Source organism: Acipenser ruthenus, chromosome 7 (genome assembly GCF_902713425.1).
Source record: "Acipenser ruthenus chromosome 7, fAciRut3.2 maternal haplotype, whole genome shotgun sequence".
In the NCBI taxonomy this organism is placed as follows: domain Eukaryota; kingdom Metazoa; phylum Chordata; class Actinopteri; order Acipenseriformes; family Acipenseridae; genus Acipenser; species Acipenser ruthenus.
In genome coordinates this window covers 59516382-59534306 of record NC_081195.1, presented here as the reverse complement: position 1 = coordinate 59534306, position 17925 = coordinate 59516382, and the positions used below count along the sequence as shown (strand labels likewise).

At 36.7% G+C, this 17925-nt stretch overlaps 2 protein-coding genes across 7 annotated transcripts in view; one reads left to right on the top strand and one right to left on the bottom strand.

The window, feature by feature from the left end:
* Positions 1 to 974: 974 nt before the first annotated feature.
* LOC117415374 (protein phosphatase 1 regulatory subunit 3A-like) lies at positions 975 to 5612 on the bottom strand. Its single transcript, XM_034025635.3, has 4 exons — positions 4657 to 5612; positions 4056 to 4108; positions 3846 to 3973; positions 975 to 3447 (listed from the first exon to the last, which is right to left on the bottom strand). The coding sequence occupies exons 1-4, from the start codon at positions 5439 to 5441 to the stop codon at positions 1333 to 1335; spliced, it is 3081 nt and encodes a 1026-aa protein (XP_033881526.2). The 5' UTR covers positions 5442 to 5612; the 3' UTR covers positions 975 to 1332.
* A 9705-nt stretch (positions 5613 to 15317) lies between these two features.
* LOC117415762 (forkhead box protein P2) overlaps positions 15318 to 17925 on the top strand; it is a 157295-nt gene continuing 154687 nt past the window's right edge. For 2 of the 6 annotated variants that reach the window (XM_034026549.3, XM_034026545.3), the window contains exon 1: positions 15319 to 16026. The gene's annotated coding sequence lies outside the window, so the exon portion shown is untranslated. Of the gene's footprint in view, positions 16027 to 17925 lie in introns of all 6 variants that reach the window. The other 4 variants (XM_034026551.3, XM_034026550.3, XM_034026547.3 and 1 more) reach the window with 3 other exon arrangements.

Here is a 17925-nt window from a genome sequence, read left to right as displayed (position 1 = left end):
TTTTTAATATCAGCTCTGTAAGTGTTTTCATGTAGAAAGTTAACCATTTTAATGTCAAACAGCACAACAAATACCATGTGGGTCAATTTGAAACTTTGGCTTAATTTAATGCCCTTTAGACTATGATTTAGGCAAAATCCCTCAATTGTCTGTTTTACAAAACATTAAATATTTATTCATCACAGACCTTTCTGACAATGTATGAATATTATTCAGTCACATTAGCATTGCCTTTTCATTATAAGGATGCATTTTACAAATTGACTAGAATATTGCACATTACAATGACTCAATGACACAATGCAGTTATTTTAAATAAAAGACAGTAAATACAAACATTGTAGCTTGCTTAGCTCTGCATACCTATAGAAAATAAAATGATGAACAAAAAACATTGTGTAGTTATGTTTGTACAGATATGGAGGTTTTTTAATTGTAACAGTATATAAGCTTTATTTTCTATTTTTACTTTTTATTCATCATACACTATCTTCACCATCATGCTGGTAACATGCACCACATAGTGAAGCCCCTAGACTTTGTTTTACCCTTCAGCTAACAGTAATCCAAAGCAAAAAAAAATCCTTGTAAGGTAGGCTACTGTTTTGCTACAATATAAAAGTAGAAATATAAAACAGATACTCTGTTATTATATCTATCACAAGCATGCATGTTTTAATTAAGCAGCACATATTCCACTATGGCTCAAATATGTGGTGCACATAACCAACTGGGTGATAAAGTGATGGTGCTTGTTACAAATAAAAAGTTATGCATGACCCATATAATTTGTACAGCATGTTGAATATGAAAAACACCCTCAAAAAGTATTGATCATTTGCCAGCTGCCCATATATATATATATAGATATATATATATATATATATATATATATATATATATATATATATATATATATAGATATATATATATATATATATATATATATATATATATATATATATATATATATATATATATATATATTAAAGTTACTGTCTACTGGTTGAGCTATTTTTTTTTAATTAAAGACAGCAATCTGAAATGTATGACTTTAATTCATTGTAAAAAAGAATGCTGACACACCCCTTTGAATTTATTACTGGTGTATACTTCTGTTTGCAGGGCATTGGACCAGGCAAGACTCTTCTGGCTCAGATTTATCAAAGTCTTTTATCCAAAAAGCAATTTGCACAATCATTTGTGAAAGGAAACCTCCAAACAAACAAATTATTTAGGCACTCAAAGTTCCCAAAACTTGGTCCAAATTGCACGTGGATGTAAGACCTTGGTACATCTGTACCCCTGTATCTCAATACTTTTTGTGTTTCATCATTTCTTTGAAAAGGATTCACTATTTTTGCCCCCCTGACAATACAGCCAGCAAACGGAAAATATGTAAAGAGCAAAACAGGCAACAAAATCATAATGATACACGGTTACCAGAAATGCGACAAACAGAAGGAAATAAAGCACCTCCTTACTAATGTGGCGTAAAATCAATGTCTCACTGTTCCACCAAGACAGGCCAGTTGAGTCGATAATTTCTGCATTTTCAGCTGTGGACCAACTTTCACTTGAAGGTTCCTCTGTATCTTCTAAAAGTTCCTTGTGATCATTCAGGGCCTCAGTTTCTACTTCAGTTTCATCCTCTTCTTCTACAGTCTCACTAATTAAGATGACTGGGCTAAGTAATTTCTGTTGGTGGCCTTCATGCAGTCTTTCCTTAACAACTGATGTAATGGTGTTGTGTCTTCCCCTTCTGTTGCTGGTGGTGTTTTTCGCTGTATTACTCATTTTGACGTCTGCTGTTTCTGTAGTAATATTCTTTTCGTTGACTTGTTGGACAGACATTTCTTCACTTGGTTCATTTGTTATTGCAATTTGATTGGATTCCCCTTTATTGCCAGGTAATGAATAATGGTGATCTGTGTAGATGTCTTCTTCTATACAAGTACTTGTGTCATCTGATGACACATTTACTATCTGACCTGAAAGCGAAGATTCAGGTTTTATTGCTGTATAAAAAGAATTAGATTCTTCTTGAGTGCCTCCATTATGCTTACTGAAAATGAAAGCCTCATTTTCAACATATGTTTTTGTTGGCCTCACTTCTCCCTCTGTATGTGTTTCCTGAATGCTTGTTATGTACTGCACAGCTTCATATTTACTTGTACTGGTGTCTGGTTCAGTGTCTACTGCAATGTTCTCATCATTATACAGATCTAAAATTGACTCCTTTCTAGCGTTTGCCTGCTGCATTATATCTTGTAGCGGTTGTGTCTGGGTATATCCTTGTTGAGATGCTTTGGTTATATCTTCTTGGCAGACTGTTTCTTTTTCCTGTGGAGGTTCTGTACTTGCTTTTTCATGTGTCTTATTTGCAGACATTGATTCACATTCATGCTTATTTGATAGCTCATCCACCTGAACTCCATGAGTAGCCACATCCATAATTCTGGGTATTAGGTGCTTTTTGTCTAGACCACTCTCACTTACCTTTATATCATATGACCATTCTTCTTTAATATTTTCTTGTATGGTCTTATTTTCTTTCTGTTTACTGCAACTTGCTAAATTATCCGAACCCAATAGATTTCCATCTTCCAGGAAACTATTGCTTGTATTTTCACTATCCAGCCTGACCTCCTTCTTTATTACTTCTTGGCTTGTAGCACTGCTAGTCTTTTGATCCCTGTTATTCACTTCATGAAAACCAGTTCCTATGTCTTTACAAACTTCCTCATTTGAAGCACCCATAACTATATCAACTTTGACATTATATTCATAGGAAGTTATATTGTCTTTACTTAAATCTGATTTGCTTTTAAATTGATCTTTTGCTTCCAGAGATGAATCTTCTTCAGATGTGTGATCTAAACTAAATTTACGGTAGTGTGGCAGCTCCATTTCAGATGTCTCGTTCAGTACATTTGCATCCTCCTCTTCCTCTGCTGTGAACAATATCTCCAACACCTCATGCTCAGTGGTTCTTCTAAACACCTTGTCTCCTAGTGGGATGTTCTTTTCTTGTTCAAGTTCAACAGGAGCATCTTCTCTGTATACATATTTTGTATCTTCTTTTGAAGGCAAGACATCTTCTGGCGTTGATTCAGCTTCTTGTGAACATTGCCAACTTTGTACTTTGAAAGTTTGAGAAAATGTTTCTAGAGATTCTGGGTTTCTATTATCTCTGGTACTTGTTTGGTTCTCATCACATGTTGGAGAAGGAATGGAGCCTTTTTCCCAAATGTGTGGAATGCCTATTTTGTGGTCACTAGCTTCTGTCACTTTCTTGATGTCTGGCTGTTCTTCACTATGAATCTGGTACACCTTGGTTTTCTTAAATGAGTGATCATGTATATGGTAGTTATGTTTTTCTGCAGCTGATGAATTGGTTCCCATGTTGCTTTGATTAATTGGTGTTGGGTTTTGGTTCTGATCCATCTGAAAAGGTTAAATTAAAATGAGTCACAAATGTTGGTCAGGCCTAACACTTTGACTGCAAGTTTAGGATCATGTACCTCATATTGCTGTAATATAGATAACATAAAGCTTAAAACATTTGAATGTATTGCACTATTCAGTTATAAACTACAATATAAATATGAGAGGGTCCTGTTAGCTATGAGAAGCGTCATTCATATATTTGGTCAGTATTTTATTATCTTAAATTATAGCTCATAAAATAATTCCCATAAATCTTACCTGTTTTGCACCTCCATTTGATATTTAGGTCTTTTATGTGCAGTTTTAAATTGACACTTCAATGGTCATCAACAATATGCAGTGATCCTAAATGGAAGTTACAAGTACTATATAATATTTTATGAGATTTGACGTACCTGAGGTTGTAACTGTTCCTTATAATCACCATCAAGCTGTGTGGTGTCTCCATGGGGTGCTTCTTGGTTTGGAGATAAGTTTTCGATTGCTTCACTGACAACCACTTCAGTTTTATTTTTAGATAAGTCTGAAAAATAAAGATTGTATGAGAGAGTTGCTTATAACGTGAGACGCAGTCTGTATAATATTACCTGTGAATAAATAATTACCTGGAGTCCCTGGTTGAACCAGTGTGTCATCAAGCACTGTGGCATTTCCTTTACTACAAAATTAAAGCAACAACATATTAAAACTCACTGAAGTACATAAGTAAATACATACAGCTTTTTAAAAAATTCCAAACAACACCACATAATTGCAAATTGTTATAAACCCACTCAATAAAATACATATAAATATAAAGCACTTTCCAATTAAGTAGAAAGCTGCCAAAAAGAAAATGGCACTTTAAAACCCATGCCAATTTTTAAGAGTATTGTGGTCAAAGAAAAAGTAAATATTTCATTTCAATAACTAAATACAAGTCCAGGTTGTCCACGAAAATGAGACTGGTTATAACTAATGTCTTGAGGCAATCTAGAAATGAAACCAAATTTAAAAAATGTAAGGGCTCCTCACAGAAGTATAGGAAGACAATTTCAAAGGATATTTTTTTTGTTTATACACAAATGCAAACAGCTTTAATGGCCCTTAGGTCTGTAGAGCAGGGTCTTAATATATAATCAAAAATGATTGCTACCTAAAACATAATTGCCACTGCAAAAAACAGATACGTGGCTTTTAGGTTTTTAATTTTGAATGAATCCTCACCTGTTAATGGTCTTTAAACAGCTTTTTATATTTTTATCAGTGTTTTCCTCTTGTGTTTTCTTTGTTACCTCTGGGATTTCTTTTTTGTGACAGAAAAGCACATAATTTAATCCATTGTTGTTTGCCCAGAATGTACCAACTGAAGTTTCATAACGTATGCAAAACTCCACTTTGCCTCCATCTTTTTGATATGGAGGCACTAAAGAAATCTTAAAAGAAAACTGGTCAGTCTCCCCATCACTGGAGCCAGGCACATACTGTGCCATCAAGTCATAGTAACTGTTCCAGGCATCTAAAGTCATGCGAACATAAACCAACTTTTCAAAACACACATTAAAAACCCGGATAATTCCCTTCATTGCTGTCAGACCTCCAGGAACAAACTCAAAGGATTCCAGTTCTACTTTTTGTTCATAAAGTTTTTGCATGAGCTCATCGTGAGAGGAGGGCACAACAAAAACAGAGGAAAGAAAATATTCCTCACTGCTGGGGACTTCATCCTCAAATGTATCAGTGAATGATGTAGTTGGTACATCCCAGCTATCAAACTCTTTAACACGGACAAGATTCAGACCAAAAGCATCCGCAAAGGAAACTTTTCTTGTAATTACAGGAGGGCCTTCTGCCTCTGAATCGTCTGAAGATGAAGAACTCCTTCTTCTTGGAATGGGTGAAGACTTTGGCTTAATTTTACTTTCATCTTCATCTTCATCACAGGAGTTACTTGCAGTAACTTCCAAGAAGTTAGGGGCACCAAATCGTCTTGGTTCTCCAGTGGACTCCATTGGGCTGCCTGTAATAAACTGAAGGAGAGCCGTGTCGCTTCTGGCAGCTGATATTTGAGACACATGCTTTAAAACACGGATTTAGTTTACAGTTGACATTGTAAAGAGATCCAGACCTATAAATAGTACTAAAAGCCTGTGAACTATGTCTGTCTGCTCTCTTAGGGCTTTAAGTCTTCTAGTTTAAAGATACTTTTTAACTTTCATTGTCCACTGCATTGATTTTTTGTTCTCAGTATCAAAGATTTGATAATTTTGTGTTGTTTTAAAAGTTAATTTTATTTAACACCTTTATCATTGTTTCACATATGTTACATGTATAATGAGTCAGCAAAAGGCTTGATAAATCTATGTAAAAGGTTCTTATAGTATTTGGGAGAACATGTATTTGAAACAAAGATTTTTAGTGTACTGTGCAAATATATAGTTGATCAGACTGCACCCAGCTACCTCCAGACCCTCATCTCTCCCTACACCCCCACTCGACCTCTCCGCTCCGCCTGCACTAGAAGACTGGCTCTACCTCCGCTACGCTCCCCTGCCTCCCGAGCCCGCTCCTTCTCCACCCTTGCTCCGCAGTGGTGGAACGACCTTCCTACAGATGTCAGGACTGCCCAGTCCCTGACCACATTCCGGCGCCTCCTTAAGACTCACCTCTTCAAACAGCACCTGTAGAACTCCTCTGTTGTATCCTGGGACACTATCACCCTTCATTTAAATATGCTTTATTTTGCTCTTATCTGCCCCCTATTTTACTGCATTTAATCCTGTACCTCAGAATATTGTAATCTCCCAAGTGTTTAATCTGTAGTATTTTGTACTTAATCATATCCTGATGTAACTATCACTATTTAATCATATCCTGATGTAACTTTCACTATTATCTGCTGTATTATTGAATTGTGGTTTGTCACACTTGAGAATTATTGTATTTCTTGTTCTTATTGTATGACTTATATTGTAACACTTGAATGTATTTGTATTTGCTTGCGATTGTAAGTCGCCCTGGATAAGGGCGTCTGCTAAGAAATAAATAATAATAATAATAGTATGACGTGAAAGAAGGTATAGCAGACTATAGAGATGACTTCAATTTGCTCTCTGTATCAGTATTATTGTCATATCTCTTCCCAGCGTTATCTAACCACAATCATTTCTTCATTAATCATGACAATTCAAAGGAGAACACTGAGGAGTGTTTTGAAAAGCTTTTTGTAAAGAAAAACATTGCATCATCAAAAGTGTTTGTCTTGTGATTTGACTATATAATATATCCATTCTATACTTGTATTTTGTACCATGACCTCTGTCAGTATAGGCAGACCAGTTTGGATTGCTGCAGGTATTGACACAGCAGGCTATAAAAGTAAGCAGCAGAAAACTCAGCAAGACTCTCAAAATGATCCTGAAGATCCACGACTTGTTTTGGGGGCTGAGTTTTACTTTGAAGAAACTGAAACTTAAAAAGAAGGTACAAAAGGGCTCCCGAGTGGCGCATCCAATAAAGGCACTCCGCGCAGAGTGCAGGATGTGCCCTATAGCCTGGAGATCACAGGTTCGAATCCAGGCTATGTCACAGCCGACCGTGACCAGGAGTTCCTAGGGGGCGGCGCACAATTGGCTGAGCGCTGCCCGGGTAGGGAGGGCTTAGGTCGGCAGGGGAATCCACAGCTCACCGCGCATCAGCGACCCCTGTGGCCGATAGGGCGCCTGTGGTTCTGCAGTGGAGCCGCCAGATCTGTGTTGTCCTCCGGCACTATAGGTCTGGTGGCATTGCTGTAGATCTGCAGTGCGAAAAATGACGGCTTGGCAGGAGCACGTTTCGGAGGAGGCGTGTTCCAGCCGCCGTTTCCTGAGTCGGCGGGGGGGTTGCGAGCGGTGAACCGAGGATACAGATAATAATTGGGCATACTAAATTGGGGAGAAAACCGGGGTAAAAAAATTGGCGACAACTAAATTAAAAAAAAAAAAAAAAAAAAAAAGAAGGTACAATGAACAGAGAAACTACTACTGAAAACAGAGGACCTACAAACATTGGTGAAAATGAAGAGCATTCTGTTAACATCCAAACTGAATCAAACAAAACAATATGGATGTTCTTATAAAACCATCTCTTTCATATATTGTACTAATTGCAAAGGCGATTATTTCATCCACCATGAAAAAGGTTAACTTAACATCCATTTATAAAGACATTGAAAATCGTTATCCCTATTACAGGAACCATGCTCAAGGATGGAGGAACAGTGTACGACATAACTTATCCCTGAATGACTGCTTTATCAAAGTAGGCAGATGTGAAGATGGAAAAGGAAATTATTGGGGTATCCACCCTGCAAACCTTAACGATTTTCTCCATGGTGACTTCAGGCAACATAGAAAAGCAAAGAAGAGGAGGTGTCAAAAAGAGCTTGAGGGTCCTTGTCATGTGAACTGCTTCAATCCAGTTGAAACTTGTCCTCAATGTCCTGTACCGCAAGCATTCCTCAATAGTACATTTTCATACATTACTGTACCTATGTGGAGATTGAACTATAATGATGCTGCACATAAACACTGCTATGAAAGTCAGTCCTGGAAGGAATGCATTTTTGAAATCACTGAAGGAAAGTATACATACAAACCGAGCTGCAGCTTCTTGTAGCACTACAGGATTCCACATGTGTATCCTGTTCCTCTTCAGACAACATATACAGTGCCTATAGAAAGTCTACACCCCCTTGAACTTTTTTCATATTTTGTTGTGTCAGTGCCTCAGAGTTTCATGCATTTAAATGAGGATTTTTTCCACTTATTTCCACACCATACTCCACACTGTTAAGAGGAAAAAAGTTTTTTATTAAGAAAAAGATTATTAAAAATACAAAACTGAAAGATCATAATTGGATAAGTCTCCACCCCCCTGAGTTAATACTTGGTGGAAGCACCTTTGGCAGCAATTACAGCTGTGAGTCTGTTGGGATAGGTCTCTACCAACTTTCCACACCTAGATTTGGCAATATTTGACCATTCTTCTTTACAAAACTGTTAAAGCTCTGTCAAGTTCCTTGGGGAGCATTGATGGACAGCAATCTTCAAGTCATGCCACACATTTTCGATTGGATTTAGGTCAGGGCTCTGACTGGGCCACTCAAGGACATTTACCTTTTTGTTCCTTAGCCACTCCAGTGTAGATTTGGCTGTGTGCTTTGGGTCGTTGTCATGCTGAAAGGTGAACTTCCGTCCGAGTTTCAGCTTTCTTGCAGAGGGCAGCAGGTTTTCCTCAAGGACTTCACTGTACTTTGTTCCATTCATTTTCCCTTCTATACTGACAAGTGCCCCAGTCCCTGCCGATGAGAAACATCCCCATAACATGATGCTGCCACCACCATGCTTCACAGTAGGGATGGTGTTCTTTGGGTGATGCGCTGTGTTCGGTTTGTGCCAAACATACCGCTTTAAAAATAGGCCAAAAAGTTCCATTTTAGTTTCGTCAGACCACAGAACTTTTTGCCACATGGCTACAGAATCTCCGGAGTGTTTTTTGCATACTTCAAACGGGAATCTTTCTTGAGTAAAATACAGGCCAGATTTGTGGAGTGCTTGGGATATTGTTGTCACATGCACACTTTGACCAGTCTTGGCCATAAAAGTCTGTAGCTCTTGCAAAGTTGCCATTGGCCTCTTGGTAGCCTCTCTGATCAGTCTCCTTCCTGCTCGGCCATCCAGTTTGTAGGGACGGCATGATCTAGACAGGGCCTTGGTGGTGCCATACACCTTGCACTTCTTAATAATCGTCTTGACCGTGCTCCAAGGAATATTCAAGGCCTTTGATATTTTTTCATACCCATCCCCTGATCTGTGCCTTTCAACAACTTTGTCCCAGAGTTCTTTTGAAAGCTCCTTGATGCTCATGGTCGAGTCTTTGCTTTGAAATGCACTACCCAGCAGAGGGAACCTACAGGAACTGCTGAATTTATCCTGAAATCATGTGAATCACTACAATTTAACACAGGTGGAGGCCACTTAACTTGAAGACGATTGGTTACACCTGGGCTAATTTAGGATTGCTATTACAAGGGGGATGGACTACTTATCCAATCAAGCTATTTCAGTTTTTATTTTTAATTAATTTTCTACAAATTTCTAGAATATTTTTTTCACTTGGAAATTGTGGGGTAGGATGTGTAGATAAAAAAAAAAACAACTATTTTAATGCATTTTAATTCCAGGCTATAAGGCAACAAAAGGTGAACATTTTGAAAGGGGGTGTAGACTTTCTATAGGCACTGTAAACCACAATATTCACCCTGTTTTTTCAAGGATGAAATTTATTCCAATTTTTGCAATTTATCGTGTAATCGAAGTCTACACCAGTGAACACCTGTTTAATTTATTTTCATTTTTGATATAAATTTTTTTAAAGTTTTTTTTTATGGTGAACAAGCAGTCAGTGTGGTTCGCTCAGGAAATGATTGGTTAGTTTGTGCGGATAATGCTTCATATATATATGAGCCGCTCAAATTATTAATGTGACTGATAAAGACAGGATAGGCTGGAATATATTTTGCAATGTATTTGACAACGGACTCTAGCTTGACAACTTACTTAACATAAAAACAGCAAGATGGCTGACTATAGCTCTCTTTCAAACACATGAAATACTGGAACATCATGGTTATAGAATCACAGAACAGAATGCCGTTATGCTTCCCTTAACAATAATAGATTATCATCCTGCAGTTCCTGAGTTGTGCCTGCTGTCCTAATACCACCCGATCACCTTCAGGGAATGCCCAATGGCAGACAGATTGAGTGCCATCTCTTTCATAGGCCTGCACAGCTTCCAGTCCCGACTGGTGCCACTTCACTTCCCATCATCAGCATTAACTGTAGAAAGTGACAGACCTGAGGCCCTCTTTCGTCTGCTTGTGTTTGCTTTCTGCATAAACACAGACCTTCTCTGGTACTTACACAGTAAAGTGTTATACAGGCATCTGTACATACTGTACCTTGGAACACCCACTGTAAATCTTTATTGCTGGGATATTTCAGCTCTGTACATGCAGAGTTGTATTGGTATCATGCTGCTAGCGGCACTCTCCTCTACTTCAGCAGAATAAAAAACATTGTGAAAATGTATCTTTTTCAATCGAGATTAATTTATCCCTGTTTTCAAGTTGTGCATCTCTGTGCAGATGGTAGTTCAGGTTATAAGTGACCTAATTTTACTAGTTGCGGCGCCATCTATTGGTGAAGAGGAGAAACACTGAGAAGAGGACTAAACAGCTCTCATAGTTTCAGACTATTATGTGTGTACTTTTAACTGGGGCATATATTAGAATTTCAGAGTATACAACTTCTAGGAGTTCTCAACTGAAATCCAGAGTCAGTGCATTTTATGACAAACAAAGGCTTACAATGTTTCAGTAATATACAGAAAATGTATATTGGTTTAATAGATCAATTTGGTGTGTAGATAAATTTAATAAACATGCTTTTAAAATTATATACACAGTAGAATAAATGTAATTTCCTTACATGTTAGGGTTTTCTTACACAAGCAATTTTGCTAGATTTGGACTGCCTGTCCTGAGCAGAGGGGGGAGATATCACTGATGGTTATTGTGCTTTTGTGTTGTCCTCCAAGATGGGTCTCTTATCTACTGTAAAGTATTTAATATTTTGACTAGTGTGTCCTACATCTTTATTTTGTGGGAGACGACAGCATTGTAAACTGAAGGATGCATCTTGAAGTTAATACAGTTACTTCTTAATATAGAGAGACACAGGGAGAAATCTTGAAAAAATATATTATTAAAAAAAGTTAAATCTGATAGCTATGACAAAGGCACCAGTTACATTAGGGTGTTTTCTAAGGACTGGATTGAATGGAAGGTACAAAACAAAAAAAGTGTTTTGTTTGCTCTTGGATAAATAGGTGATATTTTTTTGCAAGGCTATTATAATGTCTATTGTTCAATAGTATCAAGAATTTAATTGGAAGGGAAGGTGATATATCTTTTTAATATTCCTCTCCAAAAGTGCTTACATTTGCATGTACAAACAAATGTTCAATTATTCCAGAAGGTGGCACCAAACATCCAAATATGTGTTTTTAACTTGTAAAATTTGGATTTTTTATCCCGCAATACATATGTTACACAACAAATGGGTCTAATGAAAAATGTACAACTTTTAAATATTACACAGAGCATGTGTCCTGTTAATCTGGACATATGTGAACCTAATAAAAAGTTTGTTGGAAAGCTATATCCAGTAGACAGATGCAATCAGACCTTAAATACATTATGCTGAGCAAGCTATGTTATATTCTTCTCATATGCCACATAACTGTTTTTTTTTCTTTACTTTTGAATGTAAAATATTATTTCAATGTCAGCTTTTTATGACTGCGTGGACAGATATTTGAGAAGCTTACATAAATCAATATTTGCTTTACCAAGATCTATTTATTTATTTATTTATGTAGGCTACTATTATTTAGGGCTTCTGTTTTTCTTTTTTTATTGATTTCATTTTTCAGTGCTTATTTTTTAGCTATTTTCGAGTTTTATTAAGGCTTTTGCTTTTTATATGCTGTATGAAATTATTGTTTTTGGTTACTTTCCAAAATGCCTTAGTAGTAATGCGACAATACTTGCACACTTAGTTGTACCTTCTTTCCTTTGCTGTCTTCCACAACAAAATACAAGCTGAAATTTAAATTTAAATACTACAATGTATCCTGGCAAAAAAGTAGGCTATACTTCCTTTCCCAACAAATACATGTAATATACGCATGGATACCATGATAGGGTGACAAGGGAAGTGTCTGTGGAGAAAAGGTAAAACAATACAGTTCCCAGAGGTAAGGCAGCTGCTGCTGTCTCCAGTGTTGGAGAGGGAGGTGCTGCCTACACAAGTGGCCGGAGAGGGAGGTGCTGCTGCCACTGAAATAACCTGCACCCCTGCCAGCTATATGGGGGAAGGGCGGCTGCGAAGGCTACTGGAGCGTTTGGTCCGCCCGACTGCCAGAGAGAGAGGAGCCGCCACTACAAGCGCCAGTCCTTTCAAGGGCTCCTGCAAAGGGCGCAAACCAACAGCAGGGCACCAGTGAGCGGGAGTAGCAATGGCCGCCAGTACCAAACCCCCTGAACCCCAGCAAGCTCCACCATCGTCACGGCCTGACTGCCCAGCGCTGCTGGCTATCTGCCCACCGGAGTGCCCCACGCTGAGGTCAGCCTTGCCACTGCCATTGTCTGCCCTGGTCTGTTCTCATTGGTTGTTATCTGTGCATCCTCATTGGTTGTTGTTTGTCTGTCTGTGCCCATTGGTCCTGGTGTGTGGCTGAGGGCCAATGGGATCTTTCCAAAGCCTGGTAATCTATTTGCATGAGGGGGCGGGCTAAGCCTATAAGAAAGCGCTGCAGCGCCGTTCAGATGCGGTTGATGTTGTGCTGGTTGCCATGGTTGCTGTGTTCCTGTGTGTGAATCCTGTCTTGCTGACAGAGCTGTGGTCTCTGGTCTGAGCTGAGTGAGTGTCCAGAGAAATAAATAAAGCGAAATGATTTGAAAAAGGAACCAGCGTCCCTCTGTTTTCTGCCTCCTACGAAACGCTACAGTATTTATATTATTCCTCGATTCTGACATATATATATATATATATATATATATATATATATATATATATATATATATATATATATATATACTAGTTAGGCTACAACATTCATTAGCCTAAACTATCATTATTCAGTTCATTAAAAGTTGCATTTGTTACATTTCAAGTACCTACAGGTTATGTAACAGACAGCAGGAGGTTCCATATCACAGACCAATACTAAACCAAAGGGTCAATAAAAGATTTTCTATAGCCTAATAATGGCAAAGGTTCCAGATAAAACCTGACCTAAGGAACCAAAAAAAAAATGAATATGAACCATAAAATCGTGTGCTGTGTTCCGATTTATTGGCAGATGAAAGTCAAGTTCTATAAATATATATTTTCTTTAAAAAATATATATATATATTTTACACTAGCCACATGATGGCAGTGTAAATCCACTGTTTCTCTTAATTTGGGCAAAGTTTCAATAGCAACATTTTTTTTCTAAAATATATTCTCTAAATGTGATGGGAAGACAATGTTAAGTTTTGAAGTAATTGACGTAGGCTATTTGTAAACAGATATATAAAAAATGTGACTAAATATATTTTACTATTGACCATGTTTCAAAATGTTACAATTGAAATCAGCATTCAAAATAACTATCAACGTTGTTGAATTATTCTGGGTTACTGAATATGTCAATTGACATGAACAATTTTAACAAGGTGCCATATCCTTCCTTTCAATAAATTGTGTTGTATAGATTACAACAAGTGTTGTATAGCCTATTGGTATTTGACTGAAGAAATGTACATATATTATATAAATACAAAAAAAAAGTATTCGTTGTACTTCGTTGTACAAAGTTTACTTTATTGTTTAACGAATTTAAAAAATAAACAAGGTTTTACCAGATATTGTATTGTCTATAACATCTACTCGTACAAACTGACATTTTTGTATAAGCATTTCTATAGATGTTGTTAGTTACACAAAAGAGAAGACAAACCTAAAACCTTAGTCAACATCAATATTAAAACATGAACTTTGTATTTGTTTAACCAAGAGTATGTACCGCATTCATTGAATGTAGCCAACTTAATTTCCAACTACGTAGCCTATATAGAAATCCTTAAAATAAATATACATACATCTGTTGACTTTGCTGACGTCCTTTCTTTTTAAAAATATTTAATAATTCAAACAACCTATACCTTTTTTTTTCTCCATCATCCCATGGCAGTAACGGTCAACCAAACAAACAAGTGTCACTTCAGCAGTCAATAAAAGTGTGTCCTCGCACTGAACTTTCACCTTACGAACCCGTCCAGACTGTATTGGCTGAGAGTTGGAGAAGCACACAGTTTCTTTGTGGACCACTTTCTCGCTGCACTCCCGCCTCACATATTTGACACTTGAAATGTTCATAGTTAATCTGACGCATACTTTTAAAGTCATGGGTGTATTCATCGTTATATATTTAATACACTGGATTTAATCAAACACGCAAAATGCGGACGAGATTACATGCACTGATCAATAGGCTATCAAACTTTTTTTTTTTAAAAGGTGAATCCTTATTATCTGAAAAATACATTTAACTTCTGTACTCCCAATACAATAAACACGTGTTTCCCAGTTGAGTTCTAAGTATTACTGGACATTGTTACAAGAAACACAACTATGTTTTATATGTTTTATTTTCATTTTTCTAAGTAGCCAATTTTGCTGTCCACTAACAGTAACACTATGATGTTCCTATGTAGCCTATATAACATTGAAACACTGTAAATATATTTGTATCGGTAACAGCAGGAGCACTAGTGTTTGCTAAAAAAATGTCGTTGAAACTCTCATTGTAATACTAAATGTACCGTAAATTACCAATACGTTTCATCAAAATCTTAGTGCTTTAAAATATTATGCAGGAAAAAGAAATCCACACTGTGGATCACGGCAAGTACTAAGGGCTTTACATTTAATGTTGTTAGAGCTTTAGCACTCTAAAATCACTCTGTATATGCTAAACCTATTTTTTAAATGCAAGCCTAATGTATGTAAAAGTAAGTCCAGTCACAAGTTTTTTTTTTTATGTTTTGTTTGTTTGTTTGTTATTTGTGTTTATGCATTTCCCAAACCTCTGTCACTTTATTTACCTTGCAGAAAGTGGTGGTCAGTTTATCTTGTTAGGCATAGCCATTCAAATGATTACAGTAGAATTATAAAGGGATTGACAAGTGTACTCACTCCAGACCTCCACATTTACAATGACCGCCTCGTTCCTATGAAGCATGAAATTGAATGCTGTACATTGCTTCTAATCACACCAGTATATTTCTGCCACTGCTTTTCTTTACAGTTGGTCAACTTATCTGGAACACAAAGAACTGCTCCGAAGCCTACAACCGGCATCTGGCAACCAGCGACCCCCTTGTGAAAAAAAAGGCTATCTTAACTAAGAGGAAAAAATAAAAAACAGCTACAAACGACAACCAAACAATTTCCAAATACTTTTTTGTTTACATAGCAGGTGGACGTGACGTCACCTTGGGTCGAGGTACTTCAAAAAATAACAACATCCAACTCCGCGAGAGTACCTCCCCTGGGGCTGCATTCTAATAAGCTAGTCCCAAACACCTAGTTGAATACATTTTGATACATTGAATTCTAATGCAAAAACATGCTGCAGCTACTACTGCGAGTCATGTGAGAGCAATCTAACAGGAGTTAGTGTATAGCTTTCTTTTCTTTTTCATTAATAATAACAGCAGCTGTGACTGAAGAAGAGAGCGCGAGACAACGCGTGCATCTCCGAGCCCAGCGCCAGCGGAGGAATATCTCAGTTGTTATTTATTCTTCGGCTTGTTGTTCATTTTCTATTTTATGATTAACCTACGCTCTCACGTGTGAACCCATTTCAAAGACTGCAACAACTTATTATCTGGTGGCTGTTTTTTTTTTTATTTTCATCCTAAAGGAAACAGTCTGCATTTTGGTAAGTTTACTCTGTTTCTCCCTTTTCTCACTTTCACTTTTCTCACTACGCTGCCAGCAAACTTCACTTGTTCCTTCTTTGCAGTTGATTCGAGTGAATGTCAGGTCCAACAACGCAACAGTTTGAAGGTTGTGCATTTTCAGTTTTACTCATATATATATATATATATATATATATATATATATATATATATATATATATATATATATATATATATATATATATATATACACATGTGGAGTGCGAGCTAAATGTCTTAATAAAAATACAAAAATAGAAAATAAACCTGGCAAACTTCAGATGGCTTTATAAGTCTAATGTAGTAGTAAATGGCTGAATTGCCAGTCGCTCTGTCTTTTTATATTCATCACCAGGATTTATGAAATATTGCTCGTCTCGCTTTCTGGAAGGAGGTACCTAAGTGGTCGGGTATAGGTAATTCCATAGATAGGATTAATAGCGTGAAGAAAGTAGCGTGGTGTTACCTGTTGTATAACAATGTCACCTGTAAACACAACAAGCCTTAATGCTATTTACTTTAAAGCCGATTCATCTTCTGATTTATTTGTTTCTTTATTTTTTACAGTCACAAACTAAGTACAGTATTGCGAGGCACTAGTAGCACATTGGAGCGTGTGTAATTCAGGGGGAAAGACAAGTCCAGAAGTGGTATGGCAGAATAAAACTGACTAGTAACCGTTTGTGGTCATGCTGAGCAACTACACATATTGTAAGGTGATTCAGGACGAATCGTATTTTTTGATAATGTTCTGTTTCGAAAATACTCCTGTATTTGTGTTATTTTTAATGTATGTTTTACTTACGTTCGGTACAGTGTCAAATCATTCCTATTATTTGTAAACTTTGTAAACTTCACTTACACTGTTTATAGTTGGAGTGATTATCAGCGGACAGATGTTGCCAGATGTAGACTAGCTAATTTGAAATATGTAAAATGTACCTAGAATGAGAAAGTGAAAGTTAGAAATATATTTTGAAGGGAAATGTTGTAAACGCGTCGAAGTTTTTCTTAGAGAAGTACAACGTCACAACAGTGTATCCAGTTTCGATTTAGAATGTACATTGATGAAAGAGAAGCGCATTTTGAACCTACTGGTGTTTTTTCACGTAGAAATTGATAAGACACTGTGGTACCTAACACTTACAATACCAGTGGAATTGCAGTGTGGATTTCTCCGTGTATTTGTTTTCATAGATAGATGGCGTAGCTTCATTATATCCAATAGATACAATTTTAAATGGTCAGTTTAATGCATTTGTATTCATAACAATTTGTAAGTGGTTCATACTTTTTGTTTTGAGATAATAGCTCATTTTTCTGACATAACCTGTGTAATATAATTACCAGTATTGTCTACTGTTATCTATATACATGAGTTATTATTATTATTATTATTATTATTATTATTATTATTATTATTATTATTCATTTAATAATTTGGAGATACATATTCTTAACTACAAGCCATACTGTATAACTGTACAAAGCTTCAATCGTACAAACTCTAGGCATTTAAGGCTTAATGGAATAATACTATTACATATACTGATGATAAATATGGTCGTGAAACCAAAAATCTTACCATAGTTGAATATAATTTTATTTCTTAAGAAGTCAGAGATTCACAGCCACAGTAGAGATTCACAGGCACAGTATTAATTGAAATCTGGCATTTAGAGCCTTTCCATAGAGCCTTTCCATTCGTAAACTACAGTTGCCATAGACTGCATGTAGCCGCAAGGCATAAATAGTGAGGCCACTTTAGAAGTTGATGAAGTAAGGTGTAGTGTAATTTAAAGCATATAAAAATACTGTGGTCAGTTTCAACCATGACACTGTTAAATGCTTAGCCCTGCTCTTATTTCTACCATGTAAGA

Coding starts and splice junctions, on each gene's coding strand:
- LOC117415374 (XM_034025635.3), bottom strand. CDS start 5,441: ATGGAGTCCACTGGAGAACCAAGACGATTTGGTGCCCCTAACTTCTTG. Junction 4,109..4,656: donor TGTTTAAAGACCATTAACAG/GTGAGGATTCAT, acceptor TTAATTTTGTAG/TAAAGGAAATGCCACAGTGC. Junction 3,448..3,845: donor AGGAACAGTTACAACCTCAG/GTACGTCAAATC, acceptor TAACCTTTTCAG/ATGGATCAGAACCAAAACCC.